Raw genomic sequence first — 26,176 nt, 5'->3', positions numbered from 1 at the left:
TCTTTTTTTCTCCAAGCTAAAATGTGTCTGGCGGGCCTCATCCAGACATTTATTTCTCTCGCATGAGTATTTTGAATGAAAAGCACAGAGAAACTCAAAATTACTTTGGAAAAAAAAATCTAAAGTCATCACAAATGTTTATTATTCAATGTGAGCCAATGTTTTTGTGCATATTTTATTCAGTCATTCTAAGGTAATGACACACCAATTGAGCAAGAAGCAATCACAATAACAGATACATCCTGTTCATTTCACTCTACACATGTTCATTTTCAATTACACACTTTAATTATATCAGTCACACATGGGTTTTGAGTAAATGAATGTTGCCGACGGGTAAGACACTCTGCCTAAGGATCCAAGGGGATGTTCTAAAAAAAACAAAAACAAAAAAAAAAAAAACCCTGACAGATGCTATCTTGGCTATAATAAGAAGTGTGGTCTCTCTGCATTGGGAACTGTGATGTCTGCATGCATTTTAATTCCTTTTGCCATTTCATTTATAATATAGAAGATGTTTAGCAAGGGACAGATTTTTGGGAGGCTCTTAAAAGCATGACAGACTTAGTAAAGACCTTGGGACTGTGTGCGCTCTTGGCCATGAGACAGAAACACTCATGTGAGAGCCTCCATAGTCTTGTTGTCATGCTTTAGCCAGAACACTGCTAGCAGTCAAACTAGTGAGAGGGGCCTGATAAAGACCCCATTTAGACCAAAAGGAGCATCGTCACTTCCCACTTCACACCAAGGCTGTGTGTTGATGTGAGTATGTGAGACATGCAGACTTGCTAGACTTCTGCGGAGTGCCATATAGCTAGAGGACACTGGACACAGACAAACCACTCTCGCCCTATTGAATTGCCAGCACAATGTCATTTACAACACTTTTAAAAAGATATATTGTCTTTAACCGCATTCTGTGATGATGCCAACATTTCGTTAATTAAATGGCAGGCTCCTTTGTCTTTGTTTATTTCCCAGCTAGAATCTTTAACAGATAATTCAATATTTTATACACTTAATTTTACACAAATGACAACAAAATATCCTGATAATCACACATCGAATTTCATATTTCATCTTAAGTTTTTAACTGACAGTTTTCTCCTAGGTAAAAGCACAGCAATCTTTGATGAAAAGTTCCTAGTTTTTATCAGTTGATTACTAAATATCTAACTTGGATTAATAGTTAGAAATAATTGGTTGTAGTGAAAATTACTCCACTGGGGGTCAGGTTACTTCTCATATTTTAAAAAAGTTTTGTTTTTTTTTTGTTTTTTTTTATAACCGACTTTCATGTTTTAATATACTGTATATATATATATATATATATATATATATATATATATAAATGTAATCTACATTATGAAAGAATGAAGATTGAAAGACCTGATAAAGTCAGTTTTAATGTGACATATTGTTATATGTTTTCATAAGAAAAAGTGCCTGTACACACCCCTTAAACTCATAAATGGACACACAGTAAATACAGCCCATGTCATTACACTGATAACCACAATACGGAGATTGCTGCTAATACTCAATGCTGAAATAAACAGACCAACTGCACAAAAAAGACAAACCAAACAAACAAAAACACTCAAAAAACTGGATCTGTCAAAAACATGATTAACACTTCTGAAAACTGCTCCTCTTTCATTCTGTATGATTCATTCCATCAGTCAAAAAACTAACAGGCAAAACACCATTGACAAAAGCCCCTGTACTTTCCCTCTGCTTGATTTATGATGTCAGAAACGTTCATTGTCCTTGAAAAACACTGAAGGCACTCAAGGCTGTAGAGGCCGTAACAGCGCAGCCCATTCTGATGGAGAGAGGTGTTGGTCATGAGCGAGCAAAGAAAGGATGGGCGGCAGTAAATTACACATGCCATTCTTTATTTGAAAGATGTCAGTTTAAGAGAAATAATTCGCCTTTTGTTATGAATTTTTGCCTGTCTCCAATGAAAACCTTAAAAATGCTCATGCTAACAACATTCAAATAGTCATAGGGAGAATTCAAAAAGAATAAGCCTGAGCCTGCTTATAGAGCTATTTATTTTCACACACTAGCTGCTTTCCATTACCCTTCAAATTATGCAAAATGAAATTGCGAATTAAAAATACAGCCAATGGAAATACGTCAATTTAGGAAAAACTCCCAAATATCGCAAAAATGTTTTTACGCTCGCAATAAGGTGGTTTTTTAGGCAACTCGAAAACGGAATATTTCGCAATGGAAATTTACAGCATTTACAAGTCAAAAAGTCAATCATTCTTTAAAGAAGGAAATGCATGTTTGGACAGAAGACAATACTTATTAAACTAATAAAAGACCAATTAATTACGGGATTACTGGATTCAAAAAACCAAAGAAATGCCACAACTGATCAAGACCTTGCCACCTCATACGTGGCCACTCCCAAGTTTAAGGGGCTTTCCTTACCATTAATGCTTGGATAACAAGCCTACGACAAGCCTTTGATTTTCGGAATGACTTATCGCGAGAAGAAAAAAATAGGTTTTGCTCGCATTACATCGGTTAATGGAAACGCTGACATTTCGCAATCATTTTTTTACCACCTTGTTGGTCTTTACCTGGTTACAACGATAAAGAAAAGTTGAATACAAAAGTCTTTTGAAATACAATAATCTAAAATAACATGAAATAAAGGATCCAATAAAGCAAATAAATAATAAGATAAAAATATTAATATATGGTGCTAGCAATGTCAAAGTCATGGGGTTAAATTCTCAGGGAATGCATAAACTGATAAAATTTACACCTTGGATGCAATGCAAGTTGCTTTGGATGAAAGTGTTTGCCAAATGCATAAACATGAAATTTCTAAATCCGCATGTAGAGTTTTCATAAAAAAAGGGATGAGAAAAACCCTGAAAAGATCAACCATGATAAGATTAATGTTTAAGTTGAAACACTGCATGCAAAAGTAAGTGACGCAGCTGAATTAATTCATCCGTCAGTCACTCACACTTGACCTTTGCATACATTGCGTGTTAGTTCACAAACAAAAGCAGCTGTTAAAATGAGCCTCCATCTGCACTTCATACCTCAGTTTCTCTGTTTTGCTGGACCTCTGTAGTTCATCTCTATCAGATGCAGAACTGTACTATCAAAGACTCTGTCACAGTATGGCTATTTTCAACATGCAACTCAATCTGCCCAAACTCCCTCTCAATGCTGTATTTGTGTGTAGGGTTGTATGTGTGTGTGTTTGTGTGTTACAGAAGGATTAAAGGGTCTCAGTTCTGTGACTGTAAATAGAATAAACCTCCCTCCCATACATGATCACGCACTCTTCTTTGAGGGGTAGGGTGTCAGACAAGTGCCCCGAGTAAAAACAGCATGATCAGCCAGCCGTGCTGTGACACTTAAGCTGTACGGAGAGGAGGGGGCATCCCAAAAGTTCAGACACAACACAACATGTGCAAAGTACATCTACACACAAACACACACACTATGCAGACACGTGGCTTTAAGTAGGTCATTTACATTTATGCATTTGGCAGATTCTCTAATCCAAAGTGACTTGGTATAGCCTACATTTGATCAGTTTTTGCATTCCTGGATTTCGAACCCATGACCTTGGCATTGCTAGCACCATGCCCTGCTATCTGAGCTACAAGAAGACTCAAGAGCTCATAATACAGGCCTGCTTTAGGATTGGATATCGAGTTTAATTTACTATTTTAGATACGGTCCAAAAAAAGGTCCAAAAATGTAAACTTATGTAATTATATACTCAATCTCATTCCAAACCTGTTATAATAAATCAGAGCTATGAACCGGTTTAAAGGACAAGTTCGGTATTTTACACCTAAAGCCCTGTTTTAAGATCGTTTCTGATGAAATAGAAAAGATAAGATTGAAATTTGGACACATGCAGCTGGCCTGAGAATTTTCGGTTTCTGTGTTGGCACCCCCCTACCTCTACAATGGTTGCATAGGTGCACTGGAACAATCTTTCATAAAACGTATTAAACTTTAGTTTACAAAGACGTACAACTCACCTAAATATGCTCACACAAGAAAAGAAAAAGAAAAGAAAAAAAATCGCTGCAAAAGATGCTTTCCAACAGGTGTTTTACCGTAGTTTTTGTCCCACTCCATTGACTTGACTTGGACAAAAACTACAGTTCAGTCTGGAACTTTAGACTTGGTTCAAAACTCTTGTCCTTGGAAAAAACACATGAATCTGATTTCAATTTCAGGATTCAGACATGAACAATGCTTAAGGAGACATATTCTCCCACGAATGGATACATTTTATGTGACACGCACGAATGATGACCTGGCTAGGCAAAGTCAATGCACATAACACAAAGAGAGCAAGAGCATAAATCTGGAACCTTAGAGGAGCTTAGCTGTTCTTACCAAGTCGAAAAACAGATTTCCCTCCAAAGGACACTTCAAAGGGTAACCCAAATCCTGCAGCAGCACCCTTTAACTCACGCTCTCTTCACACAAGAAGCAAGCAACTTCATACAACAGCGATCTGGAGTGCACTCGACTGGAGTGGACTTCCCCCTCCAAATAATAATAATGATTTCAAACACTTAATTATTCTCCTAACAAGTATTTGACATTCATTATGCACTTTTTCCATCTCATCCAATTTCTTAGATCAACCAAATTTAGTTCGTTTTTAGAACGACTTTACAAATGAAAATTAAAATCATAGCCAGGTTTGTCCAGCGAGAGGCTACGTCACCCTGTCGTCACAACAGACTCTGACTCCAATCTACTTTTGGCTGGGATGTGTTCATCAGCACGTGGAAAAGCTCGGCTGATAACGCTGGCCTTATCCTTATCTTCTAACCACTGCAGGGCAGCGGGGCGACCTCCTCTGTCACATAATCCACTCAACATCTGACCTCTGATCTTTCACACCCATTACTCACCCCGAGTGTGACCTCATAGAGGCTTGCTGTCAGTAGCGGTGTGGGAGACACATTTGGAGCAGTCCCTGTGGATACTGCTGTCAGCGGCAGTAAGTTAGTCCTGTTTCGTATCAGCCCTAAAGGTGAGTGTCGGTGTCATTTGGGTTCCTGCAGTGAAACGCTTCTCGAACTCAAACATGCATCACTCAGCCGGATCGAAAGCCAGTATTGGAAGTCTGACAGCCAGAGCCCATTAGAGCCTGAGAATGTAAATTTCTTGTTATTGTTATTGTTAGAATACAGCTGGATTTTCTAGGTTAGCACGCTTTTTAGTTTTCACAAAACGTCATTATCTCAAAACTAAAAACTTTTACATACATGCTGCTGACATATTACTATAGCAGAGTTTGTGCTGAATACAGTGTAATCAGACTTTAGTCATGAAAATATCACAAGTATCAAAAAAAAGCATAAATGTCAGAGTATGTCAGAACACCTCCAGAACCCAGAATACACCTCAGACCCCAGAGGGTTGCATAAATTATTTAAAAGTCAAATCATTTAAAGGTTTAATCATTAAAATGTAACCGTCCATGCTTAAAACAAGAAGCAAGTATAAGTAATAACGTATAAGTAATAACGTCCACTATGGTTTCAGACACCACTAGATGTCACCTCAAATAGCACCCTAATAGGGGGCGATTTCAGATTTAGCATAAGATTTTTTTTTTGCAGTGCAGATGAATAAAAGTGTAAAAAAATATATATATTGTGGATTGACTGACTACATGTGTTTCTGATTATTTTTGTAAGAATGTTGAAAATGATTGTTTATCACATTGTAGCTGGTCTATTAATAATCCAATAATATGTAAAAGTTATTGTTTATTCTTTATCCCTATGAATAATTCCCCTTCAACCAGGCAGTGACACCTTTGCAGACCGAGTCTTTTAGGATTAATTTTGTTTTGTGTTTACACACAGGCGCATGTACACACATGCACAATGCATAAATGAATTCTCCAAAATCCTGTGTGTATGCCATGGATAAGAAAGATTGATGTCATATCTGGTTCAGAAAGCCATTCCATCCAGTCAAAGCCAAGTCTCATGCCTCATTCTCTTCAGGCCAAATGTAAATGATCTGCACACCAATTAAGACGACACCAGTGACCAACCAGTATCCTTCAGCCTCGTGCAACTCAAGTCCCCCGTCAAGTCAATAAAAGAAAAGCAGATCTTCAACCCACTTCTCTGTTGTGTCTGGCTCCTGCTGTGCATGATGTCACAGATTATAACTTTAGAGCAGTTTCCTCAGAAGAAATTCTGTATAGTGGAATAATTGCATGGAGCCCAAACAGCTGTCAGCATCCAGAGCTAATCTCCAAGTGTGGATAATCATCACTGGTGCACTGTGTTTGCAACAATTGCCAAGTGCCTGCATTGTTAAACCAATAACGAAACATGGAGATTTGTAAATGCCGATTCTTAAAAAAAACAAATGAATACTGACACTTCAAACTGAAAAAAAAAAAAAACAACAATGAAAACTAAGCCAGATAAAAAAAGATTCAAAAGATTCAGTCTGTACGTGTTGATAACTAGGGGTGTAATGGTTCTCGTAAAAAAAAAAAAAAAAAAAAAAAAAAAGTACTGTTCCCCACCCACGGTTCTCCAGACACTCGCACCGCAGTTCATTTTAAATCTGACGACTCATCTGTAATTTGGTTTGTTGACAATAACGTCTAAAAAAGACAGAGTTCCGCTAATGTATGCTTTTGTCGGTGGACACACATTCTGGCTTCCCAATACATTACAAAAGTGATGATCAAAAAACATAGACAAAGCAGTCACTCTTTGTAAACTTTGTTCAATGTGAGTGCGAGAGCAGGTGAAATCAGAACAGCACGTTGATATCGGTGTTTAAAATGAACTCATTCAAGCCCTTCCAATTTAAACATTTAAGTGCATGAAGACGGAAGAGAACTCGCGCGCACGCTGTGAGAAGATTTGTGTTCGCTCATCCTCAGACGCTCCTCAGACAGCGCACAAATATTGACTTTTCTTTCAAGTCTTGTGCTTGGACAGACAAATTCACACAAAAATGATGTCATCAACATGCCCATCTTGGGGCGTCTATCCTAGCAAACATAAGTTATGTCTTAAGTGAACGTAAACAGCTGAGAAAGACAACGCATGTGTACAGTATCAGTGTATTGGATCAGTGCATTATCAAAGAAACAACAGCCTAATATTTTGTTTTCTGTCTGTTATTTTAATGTTAATCAAGCAAAAAAGACAAGGAAATAACTCACTGCTCTTGAATGAATAGCTTTTTGTAACTTGAATAGAGATTCATCTTTAAATTATAGTAAATTATGCAAAGTTATTTTACATTTGATTCCTTTATTCAATTGCTATATCTGACATCTAATGTTACACCTACATGAAAAACGCTGTTTATTTTATTTTATTCTTTACTCTATTGGATTTATTGGAGCCATTGGTATTTTATTTGACAGTACTTTTTTCTTTAAACGTAGCACATACCGAATCGTGACCCTAAGACTGAGATACAAACCGAACTGTGAGTAATTTGAACTGATGCACCCCAGTGATAACCACAGTGCAAAAAAAAAGCATTCAGAGCAAACAAAACGCAAAGTAAAGGCACTGTCCTTGAGCTTGCCAGATTATGCCTTGACTAATTTCAAGGTTTTACTTGAGAAATAAACCATGAAATCTGAGAAATTTATCATCAGCTTTGTGTTTGAGGGCTATTGTGTAAAAGTATCATGGTTGCAAGAAGAAATTAACAGGCAAAGTCTGCAGCTTCTATTGCATGGACTCTACAGTGTCTGAGGACACAGTCACAGGTGGAGAGAGAATAAGAGTTGTTTTTTGGTAAAGTAAAAGTAAATGTGCATTGTGTATCTCTCCACACTGAGCAAACAATTATTTTGTGTATCAACATCAAAATCCTCTTTTCTGCCTCTTTAGAAAATCCCCTGCAAGCTAAGCCTCCTTGAGAACATTTGAAACAACTGTTTTTAAAAACGCTCTCTCCTCCAATCACACACTCTCAGTGTGTTGTTACCCTTAAAGGGTTATTTCACCCAAAAAGGAAAATTCTTTCAATAATTACTCATTAACCCTCAAGTCGTTCCAAACCTGTAAGACTCTTTTTCAACTTAGGAACACAAATGAAGATATTTATGATGAAATCTGGGAGATTTCTGTCCCTTCATTGACAGCTACGCAACAAACTTTGATGCGTCAAAAAGTTAATAAAGAAATTGTAAAATGAATCCATATGAATCGAGAGGTTTAGTTAGAAATTTTGTGAAGAGACATGACTGTTTTATAAAATAAACAGATTGAATTTAGGTTTTTATTCACATCAACTCACACATCAGTTATGGTAAACAGAAGCTGAGGTTCATTCTCGTGTTCCGCAGCACGTTTGAGCTTCAACAAGAACCAATAAGGTTCATTCTCGTGTTACGTTGCATGTTTGAGCTTCAAGAACCAATGAGGTTCATTCTCGCGCAAGAACCAATGAGGTTTATTCTCGTGTTATGCAGCACGTTTGAGCTTCAGCAAGAACCAATGAGGTTCATTCTCGTGTTGCATAACATGTTTGAGCTTCAAGAACCAATGAGGTTCATTCTCGTGCAAGAACCAATGAGGTTTATTCTCGTGTTATGCAGCACGTTTGAGCTTCAGCAAGAACCAATGAGGTTCATTCTCGTGTTACATAACATGTTTGAGCTTCAAGAACCAATGAGGTTCATTCTCGTGCAAGAACCAATGAGGTTCATTCTCATGTTACGCAGCACGTTTGAGCTTCAGCAAGAACCAATAAGGTTCATTCTCGTGTTACGTTACATGTTTGAGCTTCAAGAACCAATGAGGTTCATTCTCATGTTACGTAGCACGTTTGAGCTTCAGCAAGAAAGAACCAATGAGGTTCATTCTCGTGTTATGCAGCACGTTCGAGATTTCATTAAAAAATTATCAAATGTGTTCCGAAGATGAACATGTCTTACTGGTTTGGAATGACACGAGAGAGAAATTACTAACAGAATTTCAGGGTTGGGTGAAAAGTTTTAATGGGAGCTGCCGTGTCCTCCTCCTCTCTGTCTCTCTTAGCTAGTGTGCACTTTGGCGCACAAAGCTTATTAACAACAGTCGCCAAGAAAAGAGTTTTGGCTGCTAATGTGATGTTTGTGTTTCATATTACATAAATATCTCAGTTTGGGTCTAAACTTTGCTTGACCTTTCTTTAATAGGGGCTAATTGTTTTAGAGACTGAGCTGTAGTGTAAACGCACTTCATTGCCAAACAAACCAGTCGGTCAGACCAGAGACAGCATAAAGCATGATGGTTAATATACTCTCTGTCAGAATGGAAGTTTCAACTTTCATTTAAAAAAGGTCCATGTTTGTTACAAATTAAATTCCATTGAATAAAAAGACACTGATGATATCTAAATATCAGAATAAAATAAAAAATGAAAATAAATAAATCAATAGAAATAAAAATAAGACCGGTAATATAGATTTCAGAATATCAGAGACTTGACAGTTTTGAATAAAGTCAAGTAAATTAAAAAATAGAACGAAATAAAAAAACAAGACACTGGTACTAAAAACCACAGTGAGGAAAGACTGGGATTTTCCTACTGGCACTGAACAGGTTTACAGACAAAGTAAGGAAGTAGATAAAACTAAAACTTGAAACATGATCAGTCTCTTTGATAATTTTGTTCTCTCTTTACCCTCTTCCCACAAACCTTGGGATCTGAATGTGAAGTAACAAAAGAGGCATATTTTCCTCATTAGAGGCCCTGTGAAAGTATCTCAGTCAAGGCCAGAGTGTGTATTCTATTCAACTCACTTGCTCGATTTTTCAGAATTAAGAGGTACATTCTTCTCCATACAGTCTGCAAGTTAACTTCTGGCTGCAAATTCACATAATCAGGCCTTAAATTAATATTTCACATAAAATAAAAGTGAAGGTCTACTAGCAGATTTTTATGGCATGCTTTTGACACATAAATCATTCATACTCATACCTCCATTTTCAAATGATTGTTGTAAAAAAAAACGATAACAAAGTAAATAGACAATGCATTGAAAGAAATGTACTTCTATACTTTTATATTTTGATTATAAGCAAGGTTTTATTTATATAGTACCATGCTAGACAATCTAAGGGAAGGTGCATCACTGTCAATACTTTTTTTTATTTATACTTATTGCAGCTCAAATTGGCCAATAATCCAGCATGTCGGTCCAGCTGATGTGAGAGACTGAGCAAAGGGTTATGACCTCCAGCAGAGATTGATGGGCAGCACCACAGGGGTCATGGGATCAAGTACTTGCTGCTATTTAATGAATCACAGGACGACATTGAAGGCAAGATGACAGCTCTTTCTCTCTAGATCACAACCAAACTCCCATATAGGAACTCCCAAATTCACCAAACAAAAAATATATAAGAGATTACACCAAGTCTGATATGACTAAACACAAATATCAAATAAATTAAATACACTTCCTTTTAAGAAAGAAAACAATATTTCTTTGAAACAATTTATCCCAAAGCCAGATTTTTGCCATGGTCTAAGAGTCTGAAAAAAGAGAAACAAATATTCTTTCACTTTCAACTGTTTATTTTCTAATTCCAGCTATTTTTGGTGTGTCAAAATTTGTATGAACATAAGATTTAACAACTGAGAAATAAGCTAAAAAAATACATAAATTTTAAGAAAAGAAATGGAATGAGTTACTGAACAAATGGGGTTTATATTAAAAGTAGCAGTCAGAGTGTGATGTTTGCACCAGTGCAACACTGCATCTCCTGCTCAAGTCATTTGCAAGTTCATAAACACGTCTGGGGGACACATGGTTACATGTAGTTTGGCACTGACAGGATGATCAGCTGTCCTTCTAATCTCCATGTTACACTGTCTTAGTCATCTTACATTACAGACATTGCAGTTTATTGCTCTGTTCACATCTGCAGTCCTCATGCCTCCTGCAGCAGGACTATGGCATGTTCACTTCTCTTAAGTGTCCTAAGTTATTGGAACTGTGAAATGTCTAGCGCCTGTTAGTGTCTTATGGACAGGTGCATTTACAATAATTGTTCATGGTTCATTGAACAAGCATGAAAAAACATCCTTTCCATTAATTTTACTATATGATCTTATATATATATATATAAAGTTATATATATATATATATATATACATACTGTATATATGAAATTATATATAAAAATTTTTTTTAGGCAATTGTAGTATAGCTAACTACTTTTCAAGACTACTTTGACTATATTTTAATTGCTTTAAAATAACAGCAGCTCGAACAGCTTGAAAATAGTTTCCTCAACACTAATAATGACCTTCCAGTAACAACTTCCAGTCTTTCAGTACAGTACACACTGAACCGTAATAAGCCATTTAGGCAGGATCGAGAGTTAGCAAATGTTCAGGGATTCTTCTGGGGAGACAAAGCGTTGTATCCCCTTTCATTGTTGCTGGAAGTGTAAACTGAACCACATTCTGCCTAATGTGTCCCAGCTGCTGGGAGACGGCAGGGTCCGTGCTGTGCCGAGGCTGGTGGGATTTAAGCTGACAGTGGTTGTGCCTGTGTGTGCAAGAGTGAGTCACTGCAGCTATCGCTGTGGATTTTTTCTGTCAAAACCAACCTCCCCAAGTGAAGGCAATCCGAACATTTAAAAAAAAATCCATCCAACCACAATCCAACTCAAACAAATGTGTATTGTAAATGACTTCCAGCTCCATGTGATGGTGGATGCTGTTATGATTTAAAAGTGAACACACTCTACACAGAGACGCATGAATCCAGACAAAACAAAAACCTATTTTTTTACACTCAGTAGGTGCCATAACAAAGGCAGTACCAACACTTGAAATCCTGAGGTAACGGTATATTAAAAAATAGATTATATATTTATTTATACACAAATAAAAATATATAAGATTTAAAGCATTTAAGCATAAATAAAGAATAAAAAAGTATTAACTACAGAAATGTATATATAAATAATAAATAATAGGCTTTTAATAATATCTTTTTTTTTTACATTCTTTATGGCAATTTATTAAAAGTTTGATCCTCTTGCAGGTAAAATAAATAAGTCTTACCAGGTGTTGGGTAACTAAGGAATGCATGTAAAAATGATTGTCATAGTCAGACCCACAATTCTCTTTTCTCTTTTACAAGTGGTTACACTTGTTGGCGTTAAACCTTCAAAACAAAGATCTTTAGACAAAATGACGATTAATCTTGACGCATGCTGTCTTGTATGTTTGGGAATTGAGTGCAGTGTGTTGCTGGACAGTTTATGCCAGCGGGGTGCCTGTTCCGAATCCTCGGAGGTTAAATACAGAGGGACTGAGTCGCAACCCCGTTCCACCCGGCTAGGCCTGAAAACAGCCAGTCAGCCAAGTGCTAAACATAAGTGACAAATGCCGTCTGACTCAAATCACCTTCCATCAGACCCCATGACTGCCTCCCACTCAGAGAGAGAGAGAGAGAGAGAGAGAGAGAGAGAGAGAGAGAGAGATGTGTAAAGATAAAACTGGTTTCTCAAGAAACATCTAACTGTAAATCAAAACAATAACCAAATCTTCTCTCAAAGTTTCAAAATTTGTATAATCCAGAGAATTGAATCTCCAGATAATGATGTGATTGATCATGAATGACTAATGTAAACTAATGTATTAAAATATATATTTGGCGTTTGGCTTGCTGGGTGGAACTGTAACTGTCGCTACCAAATAACAGCACGATTAAAGACACCATGAATCATTAAAAAATGTTTTCCGCACTGTGTCAATGCATTCTCTATTGAACTAAAATATTGTGTGTAACTATTAATAAAATTTCTTATTTAGGTTGATTTTAATGCAAAGATATACTAATAATTGACATAATACAGATGCTATATACTGTATAGTTGAATTAAAAGTAGTTTTTAAACTTGAAAAGTGTATTAGCACAGTACAAATTAACATTAACTAGATTAATAAATGCTGTAAAAGTATAGTTTATTGCTATTTTTACGTTAGCTATAGCATTAACTAATGTTATAGTATTGAACCTTTGAGTGAATTTCACTAAAGTTTAGAATGAAATACACAAACATTTGGACCTCCAAGCTAGCTCACATACACAGACTAAGCCACAAAACTCCAGTATATTGATTTGATGGGATCTTAAACAGTACTGAGCGAGGTATGAATCTGATTTGTAGCTCAGACTTATAAAAATGAAAAGTAAAAGAGAGAAAAGTTTCAGAAATGGTAACACTATTTTAAAGTGTCTGTTATACAACCTTACTACAGTAATAACAGTAATTCATGCATAATTACAAGCAACTAACCCTGAACACATTACATGTTAATTCATTAATATTACTCAGCACTTGTTTGTATAATTACACTGTAACAAGGACAGCTTAATTTAAAGTGTGACCTCAGAAAAGATTTGTAGAAATGAACCAATCCTGTTTTGCGGAAAGAACAAAATCCCCTTCAACTTCCTCTAACCTAACAACACTATAAAAAAAAAAAATCACAGTACAGTTATCAATGAGAAAACGGACGGCACTCTACAAACGTGTGTGAATTTGAGAACCATTTTACTCATGTGGATCAGGCTTTCAAAGAAAACTAGGACACTGCCAGCTTTGATGTCTTAATTGTGAGCCTCTCTTTAAATGACAAAAGAGATGTGCAGGCCTATTTATGGAACAAAAGATAGATTGAGAGTATTGGAAAGAGAGAGAGCGAGAGGGGACAGACGAGTTAAACTGAACGAATTGCAACAATGTTTAATTATAAAATAAATATGACTTCTGAATGCAAGCGCTTCTTGAAAATACAGCACTTTGAGGGACTCGGACTGTGGCCCTACCTGTGGGCTGACGCTGTGGCCGTAACCCATCCCTGGTGACCCCATGGAATGTGGCCCCATGGGCGAGCTGATGACAGAGAAGGGAGAGCCCAAGCCGTTCATGGGCGAGCTCAGAGTGCTGATGGGGGAATGCAGGGAGCCCGAGTGGCCTAAAGAATTCGGGCTGAGCAGTGACGGATGCATCCCTCGGTGGGACGTGGGCGAGCTGAGAGGAGAGGACGTCACATGTCCTGAGGAGTCTGTGGGGAGAATAGTAGAAGGAAGCGGTTAGAACATTTACTCAACAAAAACAAAACAAGAAGAAGGTTGATTTCCTCTTTTTAAGGATTACGGCACGAGACAGGCTGATACAAGCTGAAAAGAGAGACAGACAGAGATAGAGACCTTGTTCACCCGCTAGCTAAACCTTACACTGGATGATTATTCTGAGAAAGTAACAAAAGACAGGCAGTCACATGGGTGCACTGCACTTCTTTATCATCTAGCGCAGAGGTAACCAATTAGTAGATTATGAATCATTTAGCATAAATTAATACAATCAGAAGCATTCTTTCTTCATAAAGAGAAACTTATCTTCTAAACACAGCATACAAAGCAGGTTTCATGTAAAAGCAGATGCTAGTTTTGATAATAATAATAATAATAATAATAATAACAGACTCTTGTGGCAAGGAAACTATAGATATTTTTGGTTGCTCACTTGTGGTGTTGTAAAGCAACTTTATATTCAGCAAAGATGATTCAGAGTAATTTACATTCTAAAAATCACTATATGGTAATTTTAGTTGCTCACTGGTGGTTTGTAAAACCATTATATTCAATGGAAAGATGATTTTGAAAATAACTATAAAAATACATTTGAATTGAACTTGACTGACCATATAGGATTTCATATGTATTTCTAGTTATCTTCTAAGGTTACTAAAGGCATATAAAGATTTTTGTCTTAGCAACAGAAAAAACAATTTGATGCCCCCAGCGGGGTGGTCACTAGGGTGGACTCCTGAAACGGTTTAGATTATTTTTTATATACTTTTGAATTTTCAGATCTTTTCTGAGAAGGAAATTCAAAGACTGGACTTCTTGGAACTTTAACAGAGTACCTCTAATGTAGCGCATGTTTTTATGGGCCTTGAGAACGCTTCAGAAAACAGAGAGAAAAAAAGAACGAGAGCGAGATACAAGGTCAAGGGCCCTAAGGATGCCAACTGATTAGGTAGCAGATTCATTTTCTGCTTCCGTACTCTTCCTCCCTTCTCGCACTATGCTCCGCTCTCTCGTTCTCCTTGAACTTGTCCGTCATGCTGTCAGCTGTCATGAAGAGATGATGGGGGGACATCTGTCAGTCTTGCCTGGGTGACAAGGCCATATTTCCTGTGTCCATGAATGCTTACTTTCCCTCTCTCTAACCTTGTCTTGTTCTCCTTGCACTTCGCTCACTTTCATTTACCTCACACTTTTACGCACCCTCTTTTCTTTCTAACCCCATCTCTCTTAATCTTCCCAAACCTGCAGGCTTTATGTCCATGAATCTTTCTGTTTTTCATTACAGTTATTTTCTCCCCTAAAGGGTTGGAGCAAGAATGATAAAAAAGTACAGTGGTACCTAAAATGCAATATGGTACAATAACCTCATCATTCAAAGTTTAACAAATGCATGTTAATATAAACATTTACATACACAAACACGTAGAGTATTATATATAGAGTGCCACGCATGAATTATGTTAACCTCAGTCAAGATTTTTCTCCTAGGCATGAAAAACATGATTTGACTTTTTTTTTTTTTACACATTTTCAAAGAGATTTTCAGATGTTCACTTGAGTGGAAAGCATGCGTTCATGGTTTAAACTGATACTGTATTAAACATAATACAATAATAACAGCAAAATTGTGTATATTTAACAAACCAATCAATAAAATTATATAATAAAATCAAGTGAAAACTATAAAATAGAAAATATAATTGAGAAAAATTGCAAAGGCAATTGAACCTCATACAATTTGAACTATTTGAATGTGCAAATTCAAGAAAATAATCTTTTAATAGCTGTCCACTGTTGTGACTATGCATGAAAGGGTTAAATCTATTAGACCCCCCACCCAATGTAAGGTTTGTGCTACAGCTTCCCTAAACGAATAGTATTTTACTTTTATTTTTGTAATGGTTCATCCAGCAGTGTGTTATAAACTCTTTAGTCACAGTCACAGTTGGCCAAGTCAAATTCCAGACTTGAATCCTATTGAACAAATTTGGGATTTAGTGGATTCAAAGATAGATTGCACACAAGTTTTATCAAAAGAAGTCTTTGGGAACACCTAGAATCTATTTGGAAGTCAATAACAACAGAGACTGTGGTAAAGTACTGTACATAAAAAACAATGCCAGCAAGAATGCAAGCTGTTATCAAGGCCAAAGGACGCCTACACAATATTTTTTTGGTTATTATGTGTGAATAAAGCCTATTTAGTCGTTTAATTTTTTTCAAGATTTTTTTTTTCAGATATTCTACAAATATTTGTGTTTTCTCTTTACGATGGCTGTATATATAGAGTAAAATATATGCATCAATACACAAAGGGCAGAGTATATCCATAACTGCGGAAATCTTTTTAGCAGAGTTTTGAGGGCACAATGTGGGCTTGTTCATTATCCACAAATTCTAGTATAACTTTTTCTAAGCACAAAACAAAGAAAGACAATAAAAGCTTCTCTTTTTTTTGTATTTCATGACTTAATACTGTTACGCAAGCGCCGAGACTCATAACAGGCTAGTTTCATAAGGGGGCTGCGCAGAATATGGATGATATATTACTCAATTAGGTGACAGTTGAGAAAAACAGCATGTCCAGTCTGTGTTTTTCAGGAGCTCTCTGTCTCCACTTGTCTGATGTCACTTCACAGCGTCTTGTGATGGATTCCAGGCCAAAAGGCACTCGAGAGGGGCGGACGGAGTATATAAGAGAGAGAGCTTGTCAGCGGGGTATGCTAGCGTCTGCCTGCCTGCCTGCCAGATCCGCCACGCCAAACACTTCCCCAACATCCTGCCCTCCTCCGGAGCACTTCCTGCAAACACCCTGAAATCAGCTGCAGCTTCTGTCAATGCATTCATACACACATTCACACCCGCTGATTGCCAAAAAACAGTGATTAATTAATTCTCTAATGTCACGGTGTCACATAAACAGGAAAACATGGTTTCCCGGCACATGGAAGTGAAACGTAATCATTATTCAGTCTAATGAGGGATTTATCTTGAGGTGATAAGACCCCCAGAGATGGTCTGTTTCAGAAACACTTTGATGCCAATCTGTTAGCAGACAGCTGCAACACACTGGGGACACAGCAGATCCAGGGTCAGTTTGGGAGTATAATCTCATATCCTAACCAACTCTTTAGGAATCTTTAGGATATTGAAGATTTTTTTAATTGGTTACATTTTACACAAAGTTAACAAATACACTGAATATATAAATATATTTAAATATATATATATATATATATATATATATTTTTTTTTTTTTGATAAATCCACAAACAAAAAGAAATATTGAAATTTCAAGAACAAATTAATTAAATAAAAAAAAAAAACAGACAATCTATCTGATCTGTTACTACAAACAAAAATACTCTGAACATTTAATTGGTTGCAAGAAAACAAATTAATGTTGTATGTGTGCATGGTCTATGTTTTATAATATACAGCATATGTCCATGGCCTGTACTATTCAGATGTGTGTGTGCTGCCAGTTGGTGGTGTGTTCTTCTCTCTGAAGGCTAGGGTTGCCAGATCAGGATTACAGACGGATAAAAGTAGCTCTTATTTAATCCGCCCTTGAGAGGGGCATAGCTAGTGGAAAACAGAATAGAGAGAGAAAAGGATCGAGAAAAGAGAAGAAGAGTATTTCACATTGACGTTGATGTGAGACTTGCTTCGTTTGAAAACTTTTTAGTTAAAAAGAAAATTGTTGCTCTAGACTAGGGATGTGAATAAACAATCTAAAATGGACTAGTCAGTGGGTTGCCCAAAGACTTGACTGGACATGTCATCATCAATCATTTAACAGCTAGAAGCATGGTAATTAAAGCAAAACTGATAAGAAATAGGAAAAAAAAACTGCATCGACCATCATAGCTAATCTAAACCCATTTCTGTATCCCTTCACAAGACATTGTGTCATAAAATAGTTAATTTCTTTCTTATCTGTTTCATACATCTTTCACTCCTCTCCCCATTGTCTTACTTTGTCTTGACCTGTTTGGTTGGGAAGAGAAACATGTTTTACAAGCTATCCGAGAAAGCACCTGTAAAACCATCAGGGTGCCGTGCTACCTGAAGCTAACCGGATAAATCTGCTAGATTAGATAAGAGCAGGTAAGGCAGAAATCACAGACCTGGCAACGTCTAAATAAGAGTGGCAGCCCTCCAATCTTCACTCTTGTGCCAGAACACAGCTGTCATCTGCTGCCGATCACCTCCAAGGCATCCAACAGGTACAAACAACCAAATTAGTTAGGGTGGGCGGTATGAACAAAATTCTATTTCACGATATGACTAATTTTATTTCACGGTAACGTTATATTTCACAATATAATTATTTATATATCTAGTTATTTGAGAAAAATGACAAAAAGGGCTTTGTATAATAAATAAACCCAAATACTTTAGAAATGAAAAGCACTTTACATTGTTTTCTTTTTCTATAATTTGGTAAATTATTTATTTGGTAAACTATTTTGATAGCTAAACATATTAAAACACACTCATCATCTCTTAGATGAACTTCCTTAAACTGATTGATATTAAATACAACTCATAGGCATAATTAAACTTCATCAATCGGTTTATAATATCTGAATATTTTATATTTAACTACTCTATTCATAATAAATGAAGGGGTTAATAAAGGGGTTAATTAAGGGGTTAATTTTTTTTGTGTGTGATATCTGGCAACCCTTAACCGTGAGCTTTATTCAAGAGAAGTTCAGAAGTGACTAGAAGGAGACATTTTTAATTTAGCCTCAGATAGATGATTATACATTCACTAAGGTTGTTCATTACCACGGCAAACAGCAAGAAAAATCTTTTCGTGAACGAATGAATGAATCTTTTTCTGAGTCATTTGGTTCATTCATTGAACGAATTGACTCGGAAAAAGATTAGTTCATTTTGATGAATGAGTTCGAACAGGAGAGTCACGAACATGCATCGCAGTACAGAGCAAGGCGACCATTTGAGCTTATAAAACTATTTATTTATTAAATGAGCGATCGTTTCGCTTGATAAGACCCTTATTCATCGTCTGGAATCGTTTAAAGCCCTTTGAACATTTTGCAGTTTGTACTTAAAATGTCTTTTGGATCTTGAACCGTTTGGTTCCCAGTGAAGTGCATTATATGGACAAAAATGCTGGAATGTTTTCATCAAAAACCTTAATTTCTTTTCGACTGAAGAAAGAAAGACATGGACATCTTGGATGACATGGGGTGAGTAAATTATCAGCAACATTTTTTTGAAAAGTGAACTACTCCTTTAAGGATCTAATGATATACAACACTTACGTATATGTAAGATCAAAATCAGAGTAATTTGAGTCTCTTTTGCATTGATAAGAAAAAAAGTGAGCTTGTCGAGCCGGTGCGATAGCCGACCCCAGAGGGTTAAATCTAATATGAAAGCAACTTTACAATTTACAGTTTCCACACTTTTTGACAAATAATTTGCCTTGTTATTTCCATGGTTTTACAACAATCGCTACTTTGTGATTTAAAAAAAAACGGATCTAGCCAAAGAAACACTTTTGACCAGAGCATAATTAGAAAAAACTATATTTTGACATGAGACATTTTCATGATTTTTCTTTGAAATCACCCTCCCCTCCTCCCTCCCTCTAATATTTTACTAATTTCCATGGCTTCCAAGCCTGGTAAATTGCAATTTTACATATTTCCTAATTTTCCAGAATTTTTTTTGGAAGTCTATGTGTTTTCTAAATGTAATGTTTTGTTAAAGTTATTTATTTTTGTTATGTGAATTCATAAGTCTCATCATTTGCATATGTACATAAGTATAAATATGGTGATGGCGCAGTGGACAAGACACATGCCTTTGGTGTGAGAGAGCCGGGTTCGAATCCACTGCGAGACACCAATGTGTCCCTGAGCAAGACACTTAACCCATAGTTGCTCCAGAGGCGTGCGACATCTGACATATATAGCAATTGTAAGTCGCTTTGGATAAAAGCGTCAGCTAAATGAATAAATGTAAATTTATGAATATAAAGTGAATGAAATTCTCTTCCCCAATGATTAGCATCATGTAGCTCCATGGTGGCACTCGACTCACCTTTGTAGGCAATGAAAGGAAAGAGTGTAAAGGTGAAAGGGAAATAAAGAGATCGCCTGTTCTCATGATACCCAAGGACCACACACACACACACACACACGCGCCTGCACACTATCATGTTAGGCCTGCTGGTGTGATGACTGCATGACTAATGTTTGCACTTGAAAGGAGCTGAATGGGAGTGATTGGTAGGGAGAGCCTCTCTTGTATTCTTCTGATCTCCGCTTCACAGGTCTGCTGTGACAGGCGCTTTAACCACAGTTTCATATTCATTCCACTTATTGCTCTGGGCCGGTTACATCACTGGCGAAGAACAAAGTAAGCATGCATTCCTTTTGCAAGATAAACAAAGTCTATAAATGAGTGCCATGGCTAGCCGTAATTTGTCAGGAAAACATACGGGTGGGGAAAGACCCTACAGGTTGGTGTCTCAGCAGAATATATATATTTTTTTTTTAATAATACAAAAATAATGTATTTTCAAGACAGTCTCAAAAACAAAAAAACCCTTTCCTTTCCTCACTGTCTGAATCCAACTGTTTCTGGTGTGTCCTGTTGGTGCTAAGAGCAAGCAGGAATCTGCAAAAGCAGCGTCTGCATTATGAATGGAAAACAGGAGCAGAGCTGCATGGGGCTGAGAGTCTGCAACAGCTGTTCATCTCTATAATTCATCCTCTAACTCCAGAGAGGAGGACCGAGATCATGAGAAGAAAACTTCAGGTCTAAGCAACCTTCACAGGTGGCTGCCATCTAATAAAGGGGTTCGTCAGAAAAAAATAAGGTACAACTGTGCAATTTAAAAAATCAACTGTGGGAGTCTGCTTGACTAAAATGGTTGTCTTAACTGTATAGTTCACGAGATCTTAACAAGAAGCTTTATTGTTCAATAACACCTAAATGGAGAATGATGGTTTGGATTGTGAATAATATTTTAAAAATATTTATCTATACTAATTAATATGAATTATAGTTAGACTATTTTCAAAATGACACATCACCTTAAAAACCTAAATGTTCATTGAGATGCTCCAAAGAATAATGTGAGAAAGGGTCTAATATACCAATAAAGGCCTGTTCACTCAAGGACGAATATTCAGAGTGATAAACATTTTAATTTAAATGAACATCTGTTCAGACCAACATGAACATTCGCATGCCATCATCAATGTGACAGATTTTTCTTTTTTATGGAGACGTTTTCTAATCTGTTTTCCATCGACTGCTAATAAAGCGAGGCAACAAATATGATGTTGACTACATTTTTGTGGCACCCACGAACAGACTATTTTGCTAAGCGACAATGAATAGCAGAGGAACAATCTAGAATCATTTCTGTATGTTTGTTATGCATATTGTTTGATAAACAAATAGTGAATAAAAAAAACCCTGAACAGCTAATTGAAAGCACGTAAATATTATTTTACTTCCTTTCTTCTCCTTGACAAGCTGATAGCAGAAACGTAAAGTTGGGCAGTGCTTCGTGTATTTACGTAACCAAGGTATTTCAAGGTATTTCTATAAGCACCACCTACTGGCAGAGAAGCAATTAGCATTTTCATTAAGCCTCTGTTGTTTATATGCACTGGTCTGAACTATGGACTAATTGTACGGGAGAAATGACAGAATTTTAAAACCAGAAAACAAAAAAAAGAAAAAAAATCTAGATCAGTTTCACTAGTCAATACGTTTGTTGACTAAGCAGTAGCATTCATGCTGTTCCAAACCTGAATGACAATCTTTCTTTTGTGAAACACAAAAGACGAGATCTTCTGCAAACATTGGACCCTATTGAGTTTCATAGCATGAAAAAGCACAGTACTTGGCTCAACTTTTTAATATCCAAAGTTAAATGTAGTTAACTACAGACCCTACCTGATTCACAATAACTGGTTAAACGAAGCTCCTGATCCTGTCCTAGCTTTTCCATACTATACTTCAGGGAGCTCTTTGCTCACGTTCCACGGCCAATCTTCAGCACTTTTCCCAGGAAAATCCAGGCCACTGCAAGTATCCCTTGACAACAACTACAAAAGGAGCAAATAAACCCTTTGCGGAAAAAAGACGAAAAGAGACTTTCAACTAATACACTGAATTATGTTGTCTTAGAGCCTTTTTTTGTTGTTTTGGAAGTGACACACAATCTATTATTCATAAAGATGTTTGGCACTGGCTGCCGTGCTTTTTTGAAGCCCACAGATTGTGGGAGCTCTGACAGCAGGATGAAACAGATATCATTTGCATCTCTCTGAAAATGCTCATGTCTATTCGTAGGTAAGGACGAAGGCGAGAGGAGGGAACACTGCAACTTCCTGAGGAACTTTCAAGCCGGTGCTTGAATTAATGCAGGGACTAAAAATAAGAACTGGCAACCGGAGAAATGGAGATGCTATTCTGGATAGTTTGACTTTCGCTGGAGAAAACAGCACAAGATCGACGAGCAAACAGCCGCCCTGGCCCCCGCCACCGTGTGGAGAGAACAAGACTCAAGAAGTCACAGACTAACAAGCAACATACAGTATTTACTGTATATCGCGCCTCTTTGACAGTCATCATTAGTGTTATTCTTATCATTACCGCTTAAACTGCAGCTGTTGTTTATTGTTATGGATGCGGAATAGGCCACGCTTGGTGTGTGTGGACATTTTTCAGCGTGTGAACGCAAAGAAACAAGGCCTAGCGCGGGCATTAATCAGCCATTTTTCTGTATGTGTTTGTATAAACAGGTTAATCTGCTGTGCGCTGTGTAAGCAATGAAAGTAAATAGAGCCGGCTGATGTGTTTACTCTGACTCTGGGAGTGCTGGTGGCCGGGATGCAGAGCCAAGAAGAACATAAAGTGGCCCTGGTGAAGGGGGCCCCTGTTCCTGCACAGGGCTTTTCTTTGCACCCCACCCTGGAGATACGCTCACCTGTCAGCATATTGTGACAGGACAGTGTGAACCCACCGTAAAACTACCTCTACAGAAAGGCATGCTGGGTAGATTCGCGATTAATGTCTTATTAACTCACGATTAATCGCAATTAATCACACATTTTTATCTATTCTAAATGTCTCTTGATTTCTTTTTGTCCGATTATTTTGTCTCATTTTAATGCTCTTATCAAAATGGAAAAGTGGATCGGCTTGCTTTGAGCAAATGTTTTATTGAAAACAGCATCGTCATATACTGTGTTCAAATTCACACTAGAATTCTCACTTGGAGCAAATAATCTCTCACACAATGTAACACTGTCCATCAATAAAAGGGTGAAAGAAATATGGACGAGGTCCTGATATTGATGAGAGGGTGGAGAATTCGCATCAGCTGTGTGTGTGTGCGTGTGTGTGCTTGGCCATCATCAAGAAGTATTTCAGACTAGAGTCTCAGATCCCGTCCACACTACTACGTTTTCGTTTAAAAACGGAGGATTAAAACGAATATGATCTCCGTCCACACCGGCGTTTTATCTGCGTATTAAAAATGATCTCCGTCCACATTAAAACGACTGAAAATGCGGATCACGTGACCATTCACCAACACTGGGCATGCGCGTGCCGGTGTAAACAGTGGTTGGCGAATCAGGGAAGGATGCGTCATGACTGACTGATAACACCCAATCATAGAGCCGAGCGTCAGCCTCTGCGTCAGCGTTTCTAAACTCCACCGTTTTGTCTCGTCCACACTAAAACGCCCTCCGGAGATTCAAAACGAAAAACGGAGCTGCAGTGTTTCTAAACTTCTCCGTTTTAGGTCTTCGTTTTTCCCGTTTTAGTCTGGACGGGAGGTGCAAACGTAGCAAAAGGTCTCCGTTTTTAAACGAAAACGCAGTAGTGTGGACGGGGGCCTCAGTTCACAATGACAAAACACACAGAACACTTTGGTCCGGTCAATTGAACCATTTGGCAACTTTTTAAAAGTAAACTTTCCATTCAGAATCTTATTGGCATGCATTTCGCCGTCTCGCGCTTGTCATCCACTCAAAACGTAACGTTAACCAACTATGTGACCGACTCGCAAGCCCAAACGAGTGTGTGCGGCGTGCCTGTTGTTTTGTTTCCGGTCTAGCTAGATCCGCTTGTGCTTTAGTCGACGAACGTCCTCACACGGCGCAAGCCATTGAAATGAATGGAATTCATAGCGCGACGCAGTGCATGCCGCGTCCTGTTGCAAAAGCATGTGAAAGAAAACTACAAAGTTTGCTAGGCCAAAAAGAACGTTAATCGTGCAAAAAAAAAAATGTTAACGCTGTTAAAATGGTTTTGCGTTAACGCCGTAAATAGCGCGTTTAATTGACAGCCCTAATATATATATATATATATATATATATATATATATATATTTACTATGTTTACAACAATGATAATCTAATGAAAGACGATTTGAATATTTATTATGTGAAAAAGATATCCATATTATACTTTTTTTAATTACGACCAACAGATGTGGTGTCATTCCCACCAAGCAGACCAATTAAATAAATAATAAATAATACAAGTTAATTGTGAATTTTGTCAAATTATGCAAAAAGAACAAAATATGTAATCCTTTGTTTAGGATACAAAATGCAAGACAACAGTCAGCCAATTTATTCCATGTTAAAAATGTTATGTCCTCAACAGACTGCTATTTTCTGCTACAAAAAAAAATATATTGTCCTGTGATGTCTGTTGGAAAGTCTTATTTTAATTAATTATTTTAGTTATTTATAACTATTGAGGGTGTGAAAAGTGTGTTTTGAAATGTTATTTTCAAAAGTCTACAAAAAAAGTGCCCGTAGTTGAAGAAACACCCATAGATACAGAGCCTTTATGTCTAAAGTATCTTTACCGGACGAGATGCAAGTTGACAGCGGAACCGCGAGTGTAATGGGACCCAGAAGCATTTTGAACAGCGATTCCGCTGTTTCTACTCCGAAGGATGAATTTGCCAAGGCCCTTAAACCAACAAGTGTTAAGACAAACAAAACAACAGCACACAAAATGAAAAGAAAAACAAAATAATGAATGTTGGATGAGTGTTCACAGGAAAAAGCCTTGGACGGCCCACCGAGGATATCGTTGAGTGTGGTAAATTGCCACCCACGGTTTGATGGATCTAACGTCTTATTTTCACTGATCTGCTTCTGAATCTGCCATCATTAAGAGCTCAACTCTGCTGTCAGGCTCTCCATTTTTTGAGGGTGTTCTGTACAAGAGAGAGATGATGTTTACCTAGAGGAGAGGAGAGAAAGTGGAGGAGACGCACTTGGCTGAGTATGAGGGCAGATAAGAAGAGATTACAGTTGCTATCGCTCCTCTCACGCCGCTGCAAACATCACACCGCTCTGATACGGCCTAATTGTACTCTTTAACTGTGAGGTGATACGAGTCTCCCCTTGAGCCAACGCACGCTTGAGAACGCACAACCCTGTGCGCACATACTTTATCTAAACAACTAAACATGCCGCTTAAGGCCTCGCCTTTATGAACAAAACTAATTCTCATAGAATGTTATTTTTACTTTTTGCTGAAGCCGGTTTGATTTAATGGTCTACTGTGGAAGGAAGCCAACTGTGCAACAGGGAGTTCAAACACAAAAACATCAGAAACTTTGATGTAGCACTGTTCCTGCTTTCTTTAGAAGTAATCATTTTGGGAGGGTGGGGAATGAGAAAATAATTCATTTGCAAACAATGCAGCCACATTGTTTCGAAAATATGCACCCCGAGACACCGCGTGGATGACTTGTCTCAGTTTATGTAATGCTGATATCACAGATACTATCTCCATATCATAAAAAACGACTTCTTTGTAATGAGTTATCCATACAGTGTGATCTATGTAGTCGGATTCATTAGCAAATGACTTTAAGGAATCATTCATTGCACAGCTGCTGTCAAAGATAAAAACAAGGCTTTTGTGTTCTTACTGTTGCATTAAAAAAATGAGAAAACGTTTATGATAGTAATTATGTTTCATCGCAATGAATCTGAAAAAAATCGAAAATAGTACAAATTT

The 26,176-nt window shown here is 37.3% G+C and overlaps 1 protein-coding gene across 4 annotated transcripts in view; it reads right to left on the bottom strand.

The window, feature by feature from the left end:
• rxraa (retinoid X receptor, alpha a) overlaps positions 1-26,176 on the bottom strand; it is a 162,180-nt gene that overhangs the window by 22,591 nt on the left and 113,413 nt on the right. For all 4 annotated transcript variants that reach the window (XM_039688037.2, XM_039688038.2, XM_089124012.1 and 1 more), the window contains exon 3: positions 13,853-14,091. In XM_039688037.2, coding sequence (XP_039543971.1) covers positions 13,853-14,091 — 239 coding nt within the window. The remainder of the gene's footprint in view (positions 1-13,852; positions 14,092-26,176) is intronic.

This window comes from Pimephales promelas, chromosome 19, assembly GCF_988280905.1.
Source record: "Pimephales promelas chromosome 19, fPimPro1.hap1.1, whole genome shotgun sequence".
Classification (NCBI taxonomy): Eukaryota; Metazoa; Chordata; class Actinopteri; order Cypriniformes; family Leuciscidae; genus Pimephales; species Pimephales promelas.
This window is presented reverse-complemented; position numbering and strand designations above follow the sequence as displayed.